The sequence below is a fragment of the Melanotaenia boesemani genome, chromosome 6 (genome assembly GCF_017639745.1).
Source record: "Melanotaenia boesemani isolate fMelBoe1 chromosome 6, fMelBoe1.pri, whole genome shotgun sequence".
NCBI classification, from domain to species: Eukaryota; Metazoa; Chordata; class Actinopteri; order Atheriniformes; family Melanotaeniidae; genus Melanotaenia; species Melanotaenia boesemani.
The window spans coordinates 30,910,707-30,924,124 of record NC_055687.1 but is presented as its reverse complement, the minus strand read 5'-3'; the positions used below and the strand labels follow the sequence as shown (position 1 = coordinate 30,924,124).

At 39.9% G+C, this 13,418-nt stretch overlaps 1 protein-coding gene across 3 annotated transcripts in view; it reads right to left on the bottom strand.

Moving 5' to 3' along the window:
* Positions 1–13,418, bottom strand: part of dop1a (DOP1 leucine zipper like protein A) — a 31,027-nt gene that overhangs the window by 15,022 nt on the left and 2,587 nt on the right. The window contains exons 2-14 of one of the 3 annotated variants that reach the window (XM_041987014.1): positions 11,887–12,082; positions 11,494–11,675; positions 11,232–11,402; positions 10,356–10,545; positions 9,036–9,134; positions 7,417–7,516; positions 6,150–6,259; positions 4,940–5,054; positions 4,701–4,821; positions 4,133–4,252; positions 3,778–3,895; positions 2,517–2,546; positions 1,598–1,864 (exon numbers count right to left, since the gene is read on the bottom strand). In XM_041987014.1, coding sequence (XP_041842948.1) covers positions 1,598–1,864; positions 2,517–2,546; positions 3,778–3,895; positions 4,133–4,252; positions 4,701–4,821; positions 4,940–5,054; positions 6,150–6,259; positions 7,417–7,516; positions 9,036–9,134; positions 10,356–10,545; positions 11,232–11,402; positions 11,494–11,675; positions 11,887–12,024 — 1,761 coding nt within the window. In that variant the 5' untranslated portion in view covers positions 12,025–12,082. The remainder of the gene's footprint in view (positions 1–1,597; positions 1,865–2,516; positions 2,547–3,777; positions 3,896–4,132; positions 4,253–4,700; positions 4,822–4,939; positions 5,055–6,149; positions 6,260–7,416; positions 7,517–9,035; positions 9,135–10,355; positions 10,546–11,231; positions 11,403–11,493; positions 11,676–11,886; positions 12,083–13,418) is intronic. The other 2 variants (XM_041987015.1, XM_041987016.1) reach the window with 2 other exon arrangements.

Sequence of the window (13,418 nt, the reverse complement as noted above, 5' to 3'; positions counted from 1 at the left end):
GGAACAAAAATATTTATTTTCATCTTCGCAACCACGTTTGACCAATGTCTATTATTTTCACTGTTTTTTAATAAAAAAAATGTTCAGTTCATTTTCATATTTAAAACAATATTATAAATGATATTTTGATTTGTTATAACATAAAAAAACGAGTAAAAAGTTCCAACCCTAGTTCAGCTAGAACAGAAAATGTCAGGAACTTTGAAAAAGCTTCATTTTTAGCAGAATGAATTAAGGTTAATAACTACTGTGCAGCAGTTTTAACTGATTTCTCTGCAATGATTCACCATAAATCTGTATAAAATCAAAGCAAGGAGTAACACAATGTCTAAATTAATAACAAAATTAAATTTATAGGATTTCTAATTAAATGACATAAATTGGATATCTAAATGACCTCATTTTAATGCAAACTATTTTTGACCTAAAACTGTATCTATAGACAAATAAAATTTAAGTAAATGTGGTAAATGTCTCAAGTTGTAGTAACGTTAAATACTTGTACCCCATTTAGTGACTGCTGTAGAGTTTCAGTGGTAGGGTTCACTAGTTTACTGTATAATGGGCTTTAAAAAGTGAGGCTGTGCACACAGCTGCTGGGTCTGACCTGAGGGACTTGTATACACTGAACTTAACCTCAGGGTAGCATCCTGCTGCAGACAGGCTGACAGACTCAAGTTCCTGCATTTCTTTGTTACAGTTGTCCTGTGGGGGCCTGGGGGCTTTACACTTTGATCGAGGCAACATACGCATATTGCAGCCTGGACTCAGATGGCATGTTAGCTACAACGTTATCCTCAGGGTGGGGGTGGGGCATAATAGTATTTAGTGGATGTTTTCCACTCTGATGGATACGGCACACCCTGGAGGCGTCTCAAGCTAGTTTACTCATCTACTTCCTCAGGGGATAAAAAGGCATGCTGGGCTCAGCTGTTAGGTAACCATCTTCTATCATTCAACTCATCCTTTCTTCCTCTCCTCACGGGTCCTAATTCAATCCATCCTGCCCATATCCATCTCTAAAAATGGGACTGAACTTTTAATCATGGCTCAGTGGCTTCCAAAACACTTAAACAGCCAGGTTGTTGGACGGGGACCAGAAGGACTACTACAAACCAAACGGACCATTTGTTCTGAACAAGTCATCACATGCCTTGTGTCGAGGGAGTGCGAGATGGCCACCCAGCCAACTGCGCTACAGGCCGCAAGGCTGGCAGGGGGCAACAAGAGGCTCTGTTCAGGGACCAGGACACACCATCAGAGCCTAAAGTAATGGCTTTCTGGGCATTAACTTGTAGGGGAAGTGGATCAAGGAGATTTGATGTGTCTATGCATAAAGGAGGAACTACTTTATTTTAAAATATTTGAAAGGATCAGAGACAAAAGAGCAGAAATCAGAGACTGGCAAAGGGTTAGTTTTTGTTTTGTTACTTTTGAACAAGTTTTATTTCTAATTAGCAACTGAAATGAGCAGAAATTAAACATTATTACATTTTCTGGAAAAGTTTATACCAATGCTAACACTTGCTAACTAATGACTGGCCTTCATTAAAAAGCCATCCACTGATAAAAAAAAAAATAATAATAATTTGCTTACCTGTTTGTCCTCCACATCTCTGCTTTTGTCCCTTGCAGAGTTTGACAAGTTGCAGGTGGAGTTGGAGAGGCCCTGAGCTTGGGGGCCCATTGGCAGGGCCAGAGGGGACACCAGCGGAGGCTGCACTTTGCTGAGGATCTTGGAGCAGAGACGAAGGCAGTGGGTGAGCTCCTCGAGGCCCAGAGCCTGCAGGTGACAGGTGAGAGCTGCCACCATACGCAACAGCAGCTGAGGGAGGTGCTCCGTCTGGATTTCTATGTACGTTTCCTGGAACGTTGAGAAAAAATAATGAATAAAACAGCTTTGAATGCAGCTCCTGGTCATACAAGAGGAGGTGAACATGATTTCTTTCATTATTTTTATCCTGATGCTATCAAGGCTGTTAGCTAAACTTGGTGTTTGATGGGTTTAGTGTAAATATAACAGAAATACAGGACACACCTACCCAGCCATTCAGATGTATAAAGTCTTTCAACAAGCATAACAACTCTTCATAAAAAAAATAAATAAAAAAAATCAAGCAAAAATAAAATCCAAATTAGAAAATAAGCCTTAAATCATGGGATGAAATAAAATGATCATATTTCTTAGAAATATATGAAAATAACAGTAGCATATAACTGCATGCATGCTTGACAAAAAGCACATACACACTGGGCGAAGATTTCATTTTCACAAGATCCAAACCAAACAGCCAGAGCAAGTTTTCGCCACATGTAATGATCATAATCCTTTGGGATCATGTTCTCCTGTTTTTAGCATTAATGTATGAAAACGAGAGGGTCAGTGTGATATGATCACTCAACGCAGCAAAGGAACAAAGATGGCCTGAGGGATGTTGGCAGGACGTTGCAGAAATGTTATCGTAGCCTCAGTGAAGCAGGGTGAGGTGAAAAAGCAGGAAAGAGCAGTACTTTACCTGGCAGATTACCCTCATGCTTCTAGTAGGCTTCAAGGAGAAAGAGCAGATAATTTGAACAGACAGGAGCAAGCAGAGCACACAGTCTACTTTCACACTCTCACTGCACACAGGACTCTAACTTCTTGTTCTGACTCACACACACAAACACACACACACACACAGAAAAGCGTTTCAACAGGATAAGAAAACACTGTGGGATTTCCAACCTATTTAGATTGGAAATACATTATAGGGGAGCGTTATATCCAACAAGATACAAACTATATATTGGCAGGGAGATTAAATCCCCACGTAGGACTTTGGAGTCTATGTGGGGATTGCACACAGGACAGACGCAAAACAGACAGGAGGATCACGCACACACACAGGAGGCAGGACCATCCATAAACTGGACCCAAAAATTAAATGACAAATCCAACAATGTGGACGTTACATTGTAAAGGTCCATCAGTGCTTTTTTATAGTGAACATGCTGAATATAAAAGAGGTGTGTGTGTGCCAAGAGGGGGAGAGAAACTAAAAAGCTCAAGCAGGAGTTTAGAATTACAGAGAAAAGTAGAAAAGGAAAAGAAAGTTTGAGAGAAATAAAATTTGTAAAAGAGATAAATGAACAGGGAAGACTGAACAGTAAAGAGTACAGATGACACAAGAACCTTTTAAGCCTCAAAACAGAAACTCGGCTTTCTGCCTGAGATTCCAAGAAGTGATCACAGAATAAAAGGTGCGACAATAAAACAAATATAGCTCTAAAACTCACTAAGCTTCATAACGTTTTCATGGTAATTAAGTTTCACTTTGCAACAATAACAGAATTTCTTAATAATATTCCATCGCTGCACTGTTACCATCAATGTTCCTGGGTCCAGACAGCTGACAGCTATCTAGGAATGTTTTACACAAATGGCTGTCACCAAAGCAGTCCCACTAACTATATCTGACTAATTTCCTTTGGTGATATATTTAGTCTTGAGAACCATGAAATTTCAACGGTACTGATAATGACTAGCAAATCTGTGGTATTGTGGCATCCCTAAGAGAAAAAACAACAACAAAGAAACAGTAGTAGAGAGAAAAAAAATCTGAAAGAGTGAGAAATAAGAAAACAAGTAACAGAATGAGTTTATCAGAAACCGAGTTTTGGTTGAAAAATAGTAAAGAGAATGAAGGAAAGATTGAAAGACACACAAAAGGACAGAAAAGGGGAGAAAAGAGGTAAAGAAAGTTAAAGAGAAAGAAAAACAGGAGGAGAAAGTCTCACCAAGGACACAATATCCAGCAGAAAATCCACCAGCTGACAAAACTCCACCAAAGACAGCTCAGGGGGATCTAAACTCCCAGCATGCAGTGCAGCACACGTGCTGCTGGTCATTGTCCTCCTGCAACACGTAAATATCACATATTATTATAAATAAAATGCAGTGTAGACACACATCAGGCTGAACAGGGCACTGATCCTGTATCCCAACGTCCTAAAGGGAAGCAGCATCCCATTTTTCCCCTTTTAATCTCCATAATAACGAGACTTCCTGCAGGACTTTGGATCATCATCATCTCAAAGTAGTTCAAACCATAACAGCTTCAGTTTTCCTCACACAGCCTTCTAAAATACACACCTGCAGCACTCCTCGAACCAGCGAGCGATGTAGTCCCACATAAAATATGGCTCAAAGGAGTTGAACAAGAGATTGGCTGTTTTAATCAGTTCTGCTGTCTTCTTGTTCTCTCGTAGTTTACTAGAAAAAATAGAAAAAACATGAATCCTGTAGATCGTGTTTCTAAAGCCAAATATTGAATTATGTGGTGACTGGAATGAAGACAACGATTATCTGAACATTTTGTTTTTAATGGGCCCAGTTTCTTCGACTCTTATTCAAAATGTACTCCTTTGTCAATAAAAAAGAAAAAAGGTGAACATTAGTTATTGTCTGAATTGTTTCTGCAGACATGGAACTTTACTGATGAGCATTATTATTTAGTATGTAAAATATCTGTGCATGTACGTCCTTTTAAAGTGTACAGGAAGTAAAGATTAAAAATAGCCTCTGGATCATTTAAAGCAATATTTACTAGTACGCAATAAATAAAATAAATAAATAAATAAAAACCTGTCACCTGAAGATCCATTTGGATATGATCACATCTCATGTCTAATCGGCTCTCTGAGCCGTGGGCTGGACTGACCTGCTGAGGTGTGTGTGGTCTTTGCTGAACGGACTCTGGTTCTGAAGGTCTAACTCTGCTCGACACTGTGTGTGAAGAGTCCGGAAAACCTCAATCAGAACATCTTCTAGGATCACAGGCCCTGCAGAGATGTGTGGAGAGGAGAGTGATGCACGTGATACACTCAAGTTTGTGACCAGCTGTGAGGATTTTTCCAACACTTAGGAGACTATTGATGGCAACATATTGAGCATTTTTACCTAGTTCCGGTTTGTCCAGAAGACTGATCAGGATACGAAATGGCTTGAGGTCATGCATGAGGATGCTCTCCTCTTCTCCACCTCGGGCCTTGCCCTGCAGTATTCCTACCATAGCCTAACAACACAGAGTAACACACACAAACATAAAGTTGCATGCACTTCTATGTTATATGTTAAATCCACAACCCCCTTTGACAAGAGATTTGTTTGCTTTTATATTTATCCTTTCATTCTACTCTCAGTAAATTTTGGCAGAACCATTTTCATGTTTGCACTGACGTGTTTTTCATTTAGTTTTCTGTTTCACGCTTCGTCTGTCTCATAATTGGCTGAAGCATGACACAGAGAGTCCCTGTAGTACCAATGTTTTCCCCATTAACGGAGCTTCAATGGCTGTTTTTGAGCAGATGGCTATACAACAACAGAAAAAAAAATACTTTGAAAAAACAAAACTTCCTTTTTTCTGGTTGCTCTCTGCGCCCCAGGTCCCAACCCCTGGAGTACCAGAGTGGATCACAAGCCAGGAGGGCTAGAGCAGTTTTGAGCATGACAGGACAGACCACACAAGAGTTAGAAACTATCTTCAAAGCTCTGGAAGCTAGGAACAGGAGCAGGACTTACAGAAGACAAAACCCCCAAAGAGGATATTTGGGAACGGGATGATATAAGGGCGTAGATGAACTAGCAGGGAAAGATCTGTACAATTTAGGACAACCCCTTCAAACAAACACTTCCCAACCCCACACAGATACATGTTTGGTCTCAAGAGAAATAATTTTGGGACTTTTATTTCTTTTTTTACTGTAAATAGTTTGCACTTTTGTAGTAACACATAACCATACCTCAGTTCTACAAATTTGCAATGTGTTTCTCACCCACGTAATCACACAAACACTCATACGGCACACAGTACATCGTGTTGAATGCAGATTATTTTTACATTTTAAAAAACCTAAAAAAAAAAACAAATGAATCTGATAGCAATACAGTTTTCTTAAAGGTTTTCTATTGATATCACAATGATATTGTTATCATTGCAAAAAGACATGATCATAGCTTAAAGATGATAGCTTAAAGTTCAAGTTATTGCCCAAGGTCACCAACATGTGGTGGGGTTGAGGACTGAACCACCAATCTTCCACCTGGAAGATAACCACTCTATCACCCGAGACACGAGGGACCTGATTGTGGATTTAGTGTCAACCCTCACCTGGACCAGCATGTCCTTGGAGTAACTGTTAAAGTAGTGGCTAGCATGCTCCTCTGGGTTGCTCTGCCGAGTGCTGCGGGGGCCTATTATCACCCCATTGTTGTCAAAGCCTTTAAAAAACAAAGACAGACAGTCATTAATCTCGTAAAATGTGTACCAAACATATAAAGAAATTTGGGATTGAGTAAAATCTTTATTCAGTGTAACTGGGCATTACTTTTCTTTGACCATTATTCATCTCTTTATTCCTTTTTTAAACTCTAAATGCTTTTATTTCATTCAGAGATCCAGCTAATCCTCAATTTCACCACAAAATTAAATAAAAATGCTCCTAATGATAATAGTCTATTATGCTTCTCTATCTTAAGACTTGAATAAGGTTGTTTTTAGTATTTTCTGTTTTCAGAAAGTAAACATAATGAAATAATGGAATGACTTATTGATCCGAGCTTGAGGTTGACACATTCAGTGCTGCTCTCTGAGACATGCTAATACTTACCAGTATGTTCGCCCACAACGAGAAGCAAATAAGAGAAATTACAGTAAGACAGTGACTAACCAATTTACAATCAATCAGTATATTTTTAAAAGCAAGAGGTGAAAAGATAAACAAAGCAAAGTTATCAAGGTTATACAAGAATCACAGATGAGAACAATATCTTAGTAAAGGCTGGAAGAAAAGTTCCCGCCAATGTCCACGTGAAAAGTCTAGAAGTGTTGTAGCTTATAAATAAAGGCAGCAGTACTGGTGTTACGGGAATGTGTTTGATTCTTGTGATTTTGTGCTGCTTCTCTAGGTGCTCCTCCTCCCACTATGTGATGGCCGCCTCCAGCCAATCCATGCCTGGGAGTGGCCTATAAAAGAACTGAGGATCTACACGTCTGGGCCTTTCAGCCTCTTGCCATTTGCATCTTGTGTCGATTTAAGTTCAGGTTTTGGTTATGTCTGGTGGTAGGAATTATCTTTAGTTTTCCGGATTGGCCTTGTAGGGGAGAGCTGCCATTTTGTTTTCCGTGTGGGTTCTTGTTTTTGTTGAGAGTAGTTCAGAAGGTATGTCGATGGACTGATAATGCTCTAAATATATTTTCTCTGTGACTGACAATGATAATAAATTATCTTGTAAAAGTTGCTTTCAAACCTATAAATATTAAGGAGGAAATGGTGGCAGGCGAGAAGTGCTAAATGTCTTTACTGGACTTTTTCTGCTGGGTTAATCTTTAATTCCACAAAATTGGAAAATGAGTGTGTGTGAGTGTGTTTTCGCACCCAGCAGCCAGGCGTAGAGTCTGCGGTTCAAGGACATGTCTCTTCTTAAAACCACATGTAAAGCTGCACACAGGATCCGGATCATATCAGGTCGGGTAGCCTGAATAAAACACATAACATTTGTGACTTTGTTGCCAGTGTTTTCATCTCATATGTACATACATGCACAGATAATAGGATGTGTGTCCCAGATCTGACAGGCCCAGAAATGTTTGGAAGAGAATGATTTAACAAGCAGCCAGCATGAGTCACCAGGCCAGCTGCCTGAGAGGCATCTGCATCTCTGTATGCAAGCTTACTCATCTGATAGAAGACATCGGAAATGCAAATGTTACATCCTTCCTTACATTCACCAGCCACTTTATTAGGTACACCTGTTCAATTGTGAAACACAAATAGCTAATCAACCAATCATATCACAGACACGCAACGCATTTAGTCATGTAGACATGGTCAAGATAACTCACTGGGTAAGTCACTTAAATTAAGAGGATTTAAGTGACTTTGAACCATGGTTGTTGGTGCCAGACAGGCTGGTCTGAGTATTTTAGAAACTGCTGATCTACTGTGATTTTCACACACAGCCATCTGTAGAGTTTACAGAGAACAATCTGAAAAGGAGAAAATATCCAGTGAGCAGCAGTTGTCTGGACCAAAATGTCTTGATGATGTCAGAGGTCAGAGGAGAATGGGCAGACTGGTTGGAGATGATAGAAAGGTAACAGGAACTCAAACCACTGGTTCCAACCAAGATCTGCAGAATGGCATCTCTGAACACACAACACGTTCAACCTTGAAGCAGATGGGCTACAGCAGCAGAAGACCACGCCGGGTTACTCCTGTCAGCTAAGAACAGCAAACTGAGGCTACAATTCACACACACTCACCAACACTGGACAAAAGAAGATGGAGAAACGTCGCTGGTCTGATGATTCTCCATTTCAGCTCCACATTCAGATGGTAGGCTCAGGATTTGGTGGAAACAACATGAATACAGGGATCCAACCTGCCTTGTATCAACAGTTCAGGCTGATGATGGTGTAATGGTGTGGGAGATATTTTCTTGGCACACTTTAGGCCCCTTTGTTCCAACCGATCATGGTTTAAACCACAGCCTACCTGAGTATTGTTGCTGACCATGTCCATCCCTTTATGACCACAGTGGAGCATCTTCTGATGCTACTTCCAGCAGGACAATGCACCATGTCACAAAGTTCAAATCATCTCCAACTGCTTTCTTGAACATGACAATGAGTTTATTGTACTCCAACGGCCTCCACAGACACCAGATCTCAATGCAGTAGAGGAGCTTTGGGATGTGATGAAACGGGAGATTCTCATCATGGATCTGCAGCAACTGTGTGATGCTGTTATGTCAATATGGAGCAAAACCTCTGAGGAATATTTCAAACACCTTATTGAAGCTATGCCACCAAGAATTAAGGGAAACCTTGAAGCCAAGGGGCTACAGCATTTGCTTAAAGATTTATCTCACTCTTTGGCAAGCTGGGACTAGTAAGGTGTACCAAATAAAGCGGCAAGTGAGCGTACGTCACTTCAATACTACACGTACCACATAGGCATTTAGTTTCAGCCTAATCTATCACAGTGTCCTTTACCTGACTCATATGGAAGGGGAAGCAGAAAAGGATCAGGTCCAGTGTGCTCCTCTGCACCAAAACGCTTGAGTCCTGGACTGATGTACTGACCGCCTCCACCTGGTAAGAGCAGAAAATTATGTTTATGACAGTAAAATCACAACACTATGAGCCCATTCAAATCCATTCATAGACAAAAACCTGAACAACTGTTTAACAACAATTGATCTAATTGGGTCGTTTACTACAAAATATAGAAACAAGCGAAATGCTCATAGAAACTTTTATCTGTATTTAAATTTTTTATTAGGGAAGCTGACTACGATATACAACGGGCTCTGAGTAAGGACCACCATGAGTTAGGGCTGGGCGATTGATCGAATTTTAATCGCAATTACGATCTGGGTTTTCAACGTTCATAAAAAAGAAAGGATTCGATTATTTTTGTCCTTCGCAGTTTCCTCTTGTGCTGTTTTCAGTTGCAAATGGAGCGCAGCAGGCATTGCAGCACTCTGCTGCAGACTCCTCCATCAGCCCCGTCTGCTTTAGTTTTATTCAGCGTGAGTTGCAAACACCTCGCCAGTTATGGGCTGGACACACGGGAGGTGACGTTGCTCCTTGTCCATTCAATTTCTATCGATCTTGCGTGATGAGGCGGAAATCGCTGCCCTCCTCCAGCCAAGCGACAGGCGACATTCATGCATGTGTAATGTTGCACTCGTTCACGCAGACGTGCACATGGGGGCTTGCGACGCAACACAAGAAAATAGAAAAATGTTCAATTTTTGTGAGTAGCGACTAAATAATCCAGAGACACAGAGAGATAAACGTTATAAACAAACAGAACTTTTTCTCAGTTAACACAGTGAACAACCCGGGATTTAAGAAACTCATCAACACACTGGACAAACGGCATCACTGCCATCTCGTCTCCATGTTAGTGGAGGGTCTCTCCTGCCCTGGATGATGAGTGTGGTAAGGGTGGTGTGAAGGACGTGGCTACAGTCCAATGTTTCACCACCGCTGCGGGCCTGTGGTCAAGCTGCATCATAGAGCCGTATATAAATGTTGCGCTACATTTTATTGATGCAGATTTCAGCGTGAAAACGAAATGTCTCTAGACTCATTTTTTCCAGATCACACCGGGCAGAACATAGCTGCTGGTCTGAGACAAACAATAGCTACAGGGACCTGGTGGAAAGAAACTAGTCTGTATTACCACAGACAAGCTTAAAATGTAACAGACACATTGAAAATATAAGGAGAGCTTTGTTTCTATTTAATGGAGAAACAATTCTGTCATCAAGTATTTTCAACATGCTGAGAAGTTTAGTCATGTACCATCAGCTCGATGTCACTGCCCATGACATACAGCTGGTCCTCCATGGAGAGCTTCCGGTTGAGGTGAAGCAGAACAAAGGACACCCCAGGAAGACGAACCGCAGGGCTGGTCAGGATGCTGCCCCACAAGGCACAATAGAAGGCTGACTGCTCCACTGCTGCAGCCACCTTTTCCAACAAGGTGTTGGTTCTGTTGGGATCACAGAAGAGACTCAGGAACTAGCCTCATTAAACTCATACAAGCATTTACCTCTAACCACACTGCAACTGAAAATTAAGCAGATCACAGAGCAAAGTTGGAACTTGGACATGAAATCAAATCAACAATCAAATGTTCATTAAAATTAGTATTTACAATATTAACTAAGATGGTTCCACAGCAGGTTCCTCATATTGCCAAATTTCCTTTCCCTGCTAATACAAGCTGAACAGTCTAACATGTAGATATAAAGGAGCACTCCAACTGGCCAGTTCCACCATGACTTTAGTGCAACTCCAGCACCCTCTGGTGTCTGTTTTTATAACACATTCCTGCACATTTTATTCATAATATCTTGTATACATAATCACAACTGCACTGAGTGAAATAAAATATTTCTCTAGTTCCCAGTTTCTTGTCCCTTCTCTAGTTCATATGGATGTTTTGTGTTTCATGAGTTTTTTTTTTTTCTTTTAGTCTAAACAGACAAAAGTGTAATACAATCTTCAGTTTGAAATATTAATCAAGCTCATTTAAGCCATGCATCCGTAATGCAATCTGCTCTTTTCCATACAATGTAATACAATGTCTTGGACTAATGCTAAAAACCCAACATATTGTATGTGCCCATTTCCGATCATTCTAAATATTTTTCATTTCATTACTGTTCTCCTTACCTATCGTAATACTCTGAACCCTCTTCCAGACCAGGCAGAACCCCGGTCAACAGCCCTTGCAGACCTGGCTTTAGCGTCTTGCCCAGGGGCAGATAGTAGGTCTCGTAGAGCCCCAGCAGCACAGGCTTCACAGACATAGCAGCATTGGAGAGTAAAGGGAAGAGCCCAGAGCTGCAGTGATGAGATAGATTGCGGATATTAAAACCTAACAGTAGTCACAGGCTTGTTGTATTGGCTCTTGAAGCTGACAGTGCTGCATTACCTGTACAGAAAGAGATCTTTGGCCAGTCTCTTAGGTCCAATGATCTTGAAGATAATCTCGTAGGTCTCCAAGGCTTTGCGGTGGACCCCACTGGGCAGGGCAGGGTGGAGGCACTGAGCCAGCCGTTTGCCTATCGTCAGCTTCTTGGGAACAACTTGATATTTTGCATTGTTCTGCAAAACCTGCATTTGCAATTTTTTTTTTAAGAAATATAGTTGAAAATTATCCACATTAATAGTCAAGAAATATTACCCTAATTTTCATTATGTGTATTTGATGACAAGAGTAAATCAGTAATGGTCTAAAAATGAACAATAAATATATAACTAAAGTTATTTACATCTACTGATGTATATTTAGGTTTAAATGTACTGAAGCTCATCTGATTCTTACCTTATTGAGTTTGCCCAGTGCAGAGATGAGGTCTGCCCACTCACTAGAGTATTCAAAGTTCTTGAGGGCTTTGTCCACTGCTGCCACATAGTTCCTGTACTTTGAGTCGCTGAGGAGCTCCACTTCCTCTGCATTCATTCTCCTGTCTGGTTAGTACTCTAATGAACAGGACCAGCCACACATACGTACATCACACCTGCATCAAAGAAAAGCAGGATCACATAAAAAAGGGAGTTGAAAAATAAACAGATTATGAGAGTTTTGTTTTCGTGTCTGACCATGACACAAAAAACATGAGCCTATCAGTTAAAACAAGGGTAGGGCTGCAAACATTTCAAGAAACTGACTCATATGGATTAGTGTGTGCAAAATTTTATATAAGCAGCCATTTCTACATTTTTTTATTATATTTGGTAGTAAGACAACAGAGCTGATACACTGAGATACTCTCTAATGTTAACTTTAGCACAGTGCTGCTGCTGTCACTTCTTATTATATTTTAGAGGAAAGATATTTCTAAAGACAGTTTCTTGATCACCATCTGAAAAGAGCTTTACTGTGAAATTGCTCTTCTTGTCACACTGTGATGTTTTTGTCCACATGGCTGACTAAAACCCATGTCAGCCCTGCTCCCTGGGTTGCAAAGCATTAATCACAGCTTGTCAGCCTGCATAAATCCTTAAATACTGGACTAGACTAACATGTCCTTTCTTTCATTCACTGGGGATTTAATACAGTTAGACTTACCATGTATACAGCATGACCTCTACTGAGTCAGTCCCTACTACCTAACAACTAATAATCAACTAATAATGTTTCTTTTCTTTCTTTTTTTCAAAAACAGTAATAATTTTACAGAATGTTTTCATGTCCACCCAGTGTTTCTAAACTAAAAATAGAAATATTCAAGACTGGATTCTCAGAGTGATTTTCTGTAAAGACAGTCTGTACAAATACAACAAAAAAGTCATGACTTCTATTATCTAAATACTAATGGTTACCCAAACAGTACTGGTGTTTTATGACTGATAATATTTTAACATTCAACAAAGTTTTCAAATGAATTTTAAACATGGTTTTGACAAAAAAAATCATACATAAAAGGTCACTGAATGACCACCAGACATTTTTGCACTGAAAATTTTAATTGCCAGCACCTTCTGGTGGAGACACAAATAAACAGTGAGACAGCCCTTGAATTCATTCTAGTCTTGTTTATTAACATTTTCACATCAGTAAACAAACTGCTGTACAGTAGCTGTTCATAGTCAAGTTAGAAGTTAAGCTTATCTATAAATACTACAATCTTGTATATCTCATATTTATCTTAGTGGTTTATTTATTTATTTATATAATATTTTTGTAGAATAAGTTTTGACACAAGTCCTAGCTATATAACTACTTGTGTTCAATGGAAGATAAGGGGACTTAAGATAAATATTAACAATTTAAAAGTGGGGCTCAGTCAAATTTACATATATCTGTAAAGAGTCTTATCTGCAGAAATAGATTTGGAAATGTCCAAACAGAGA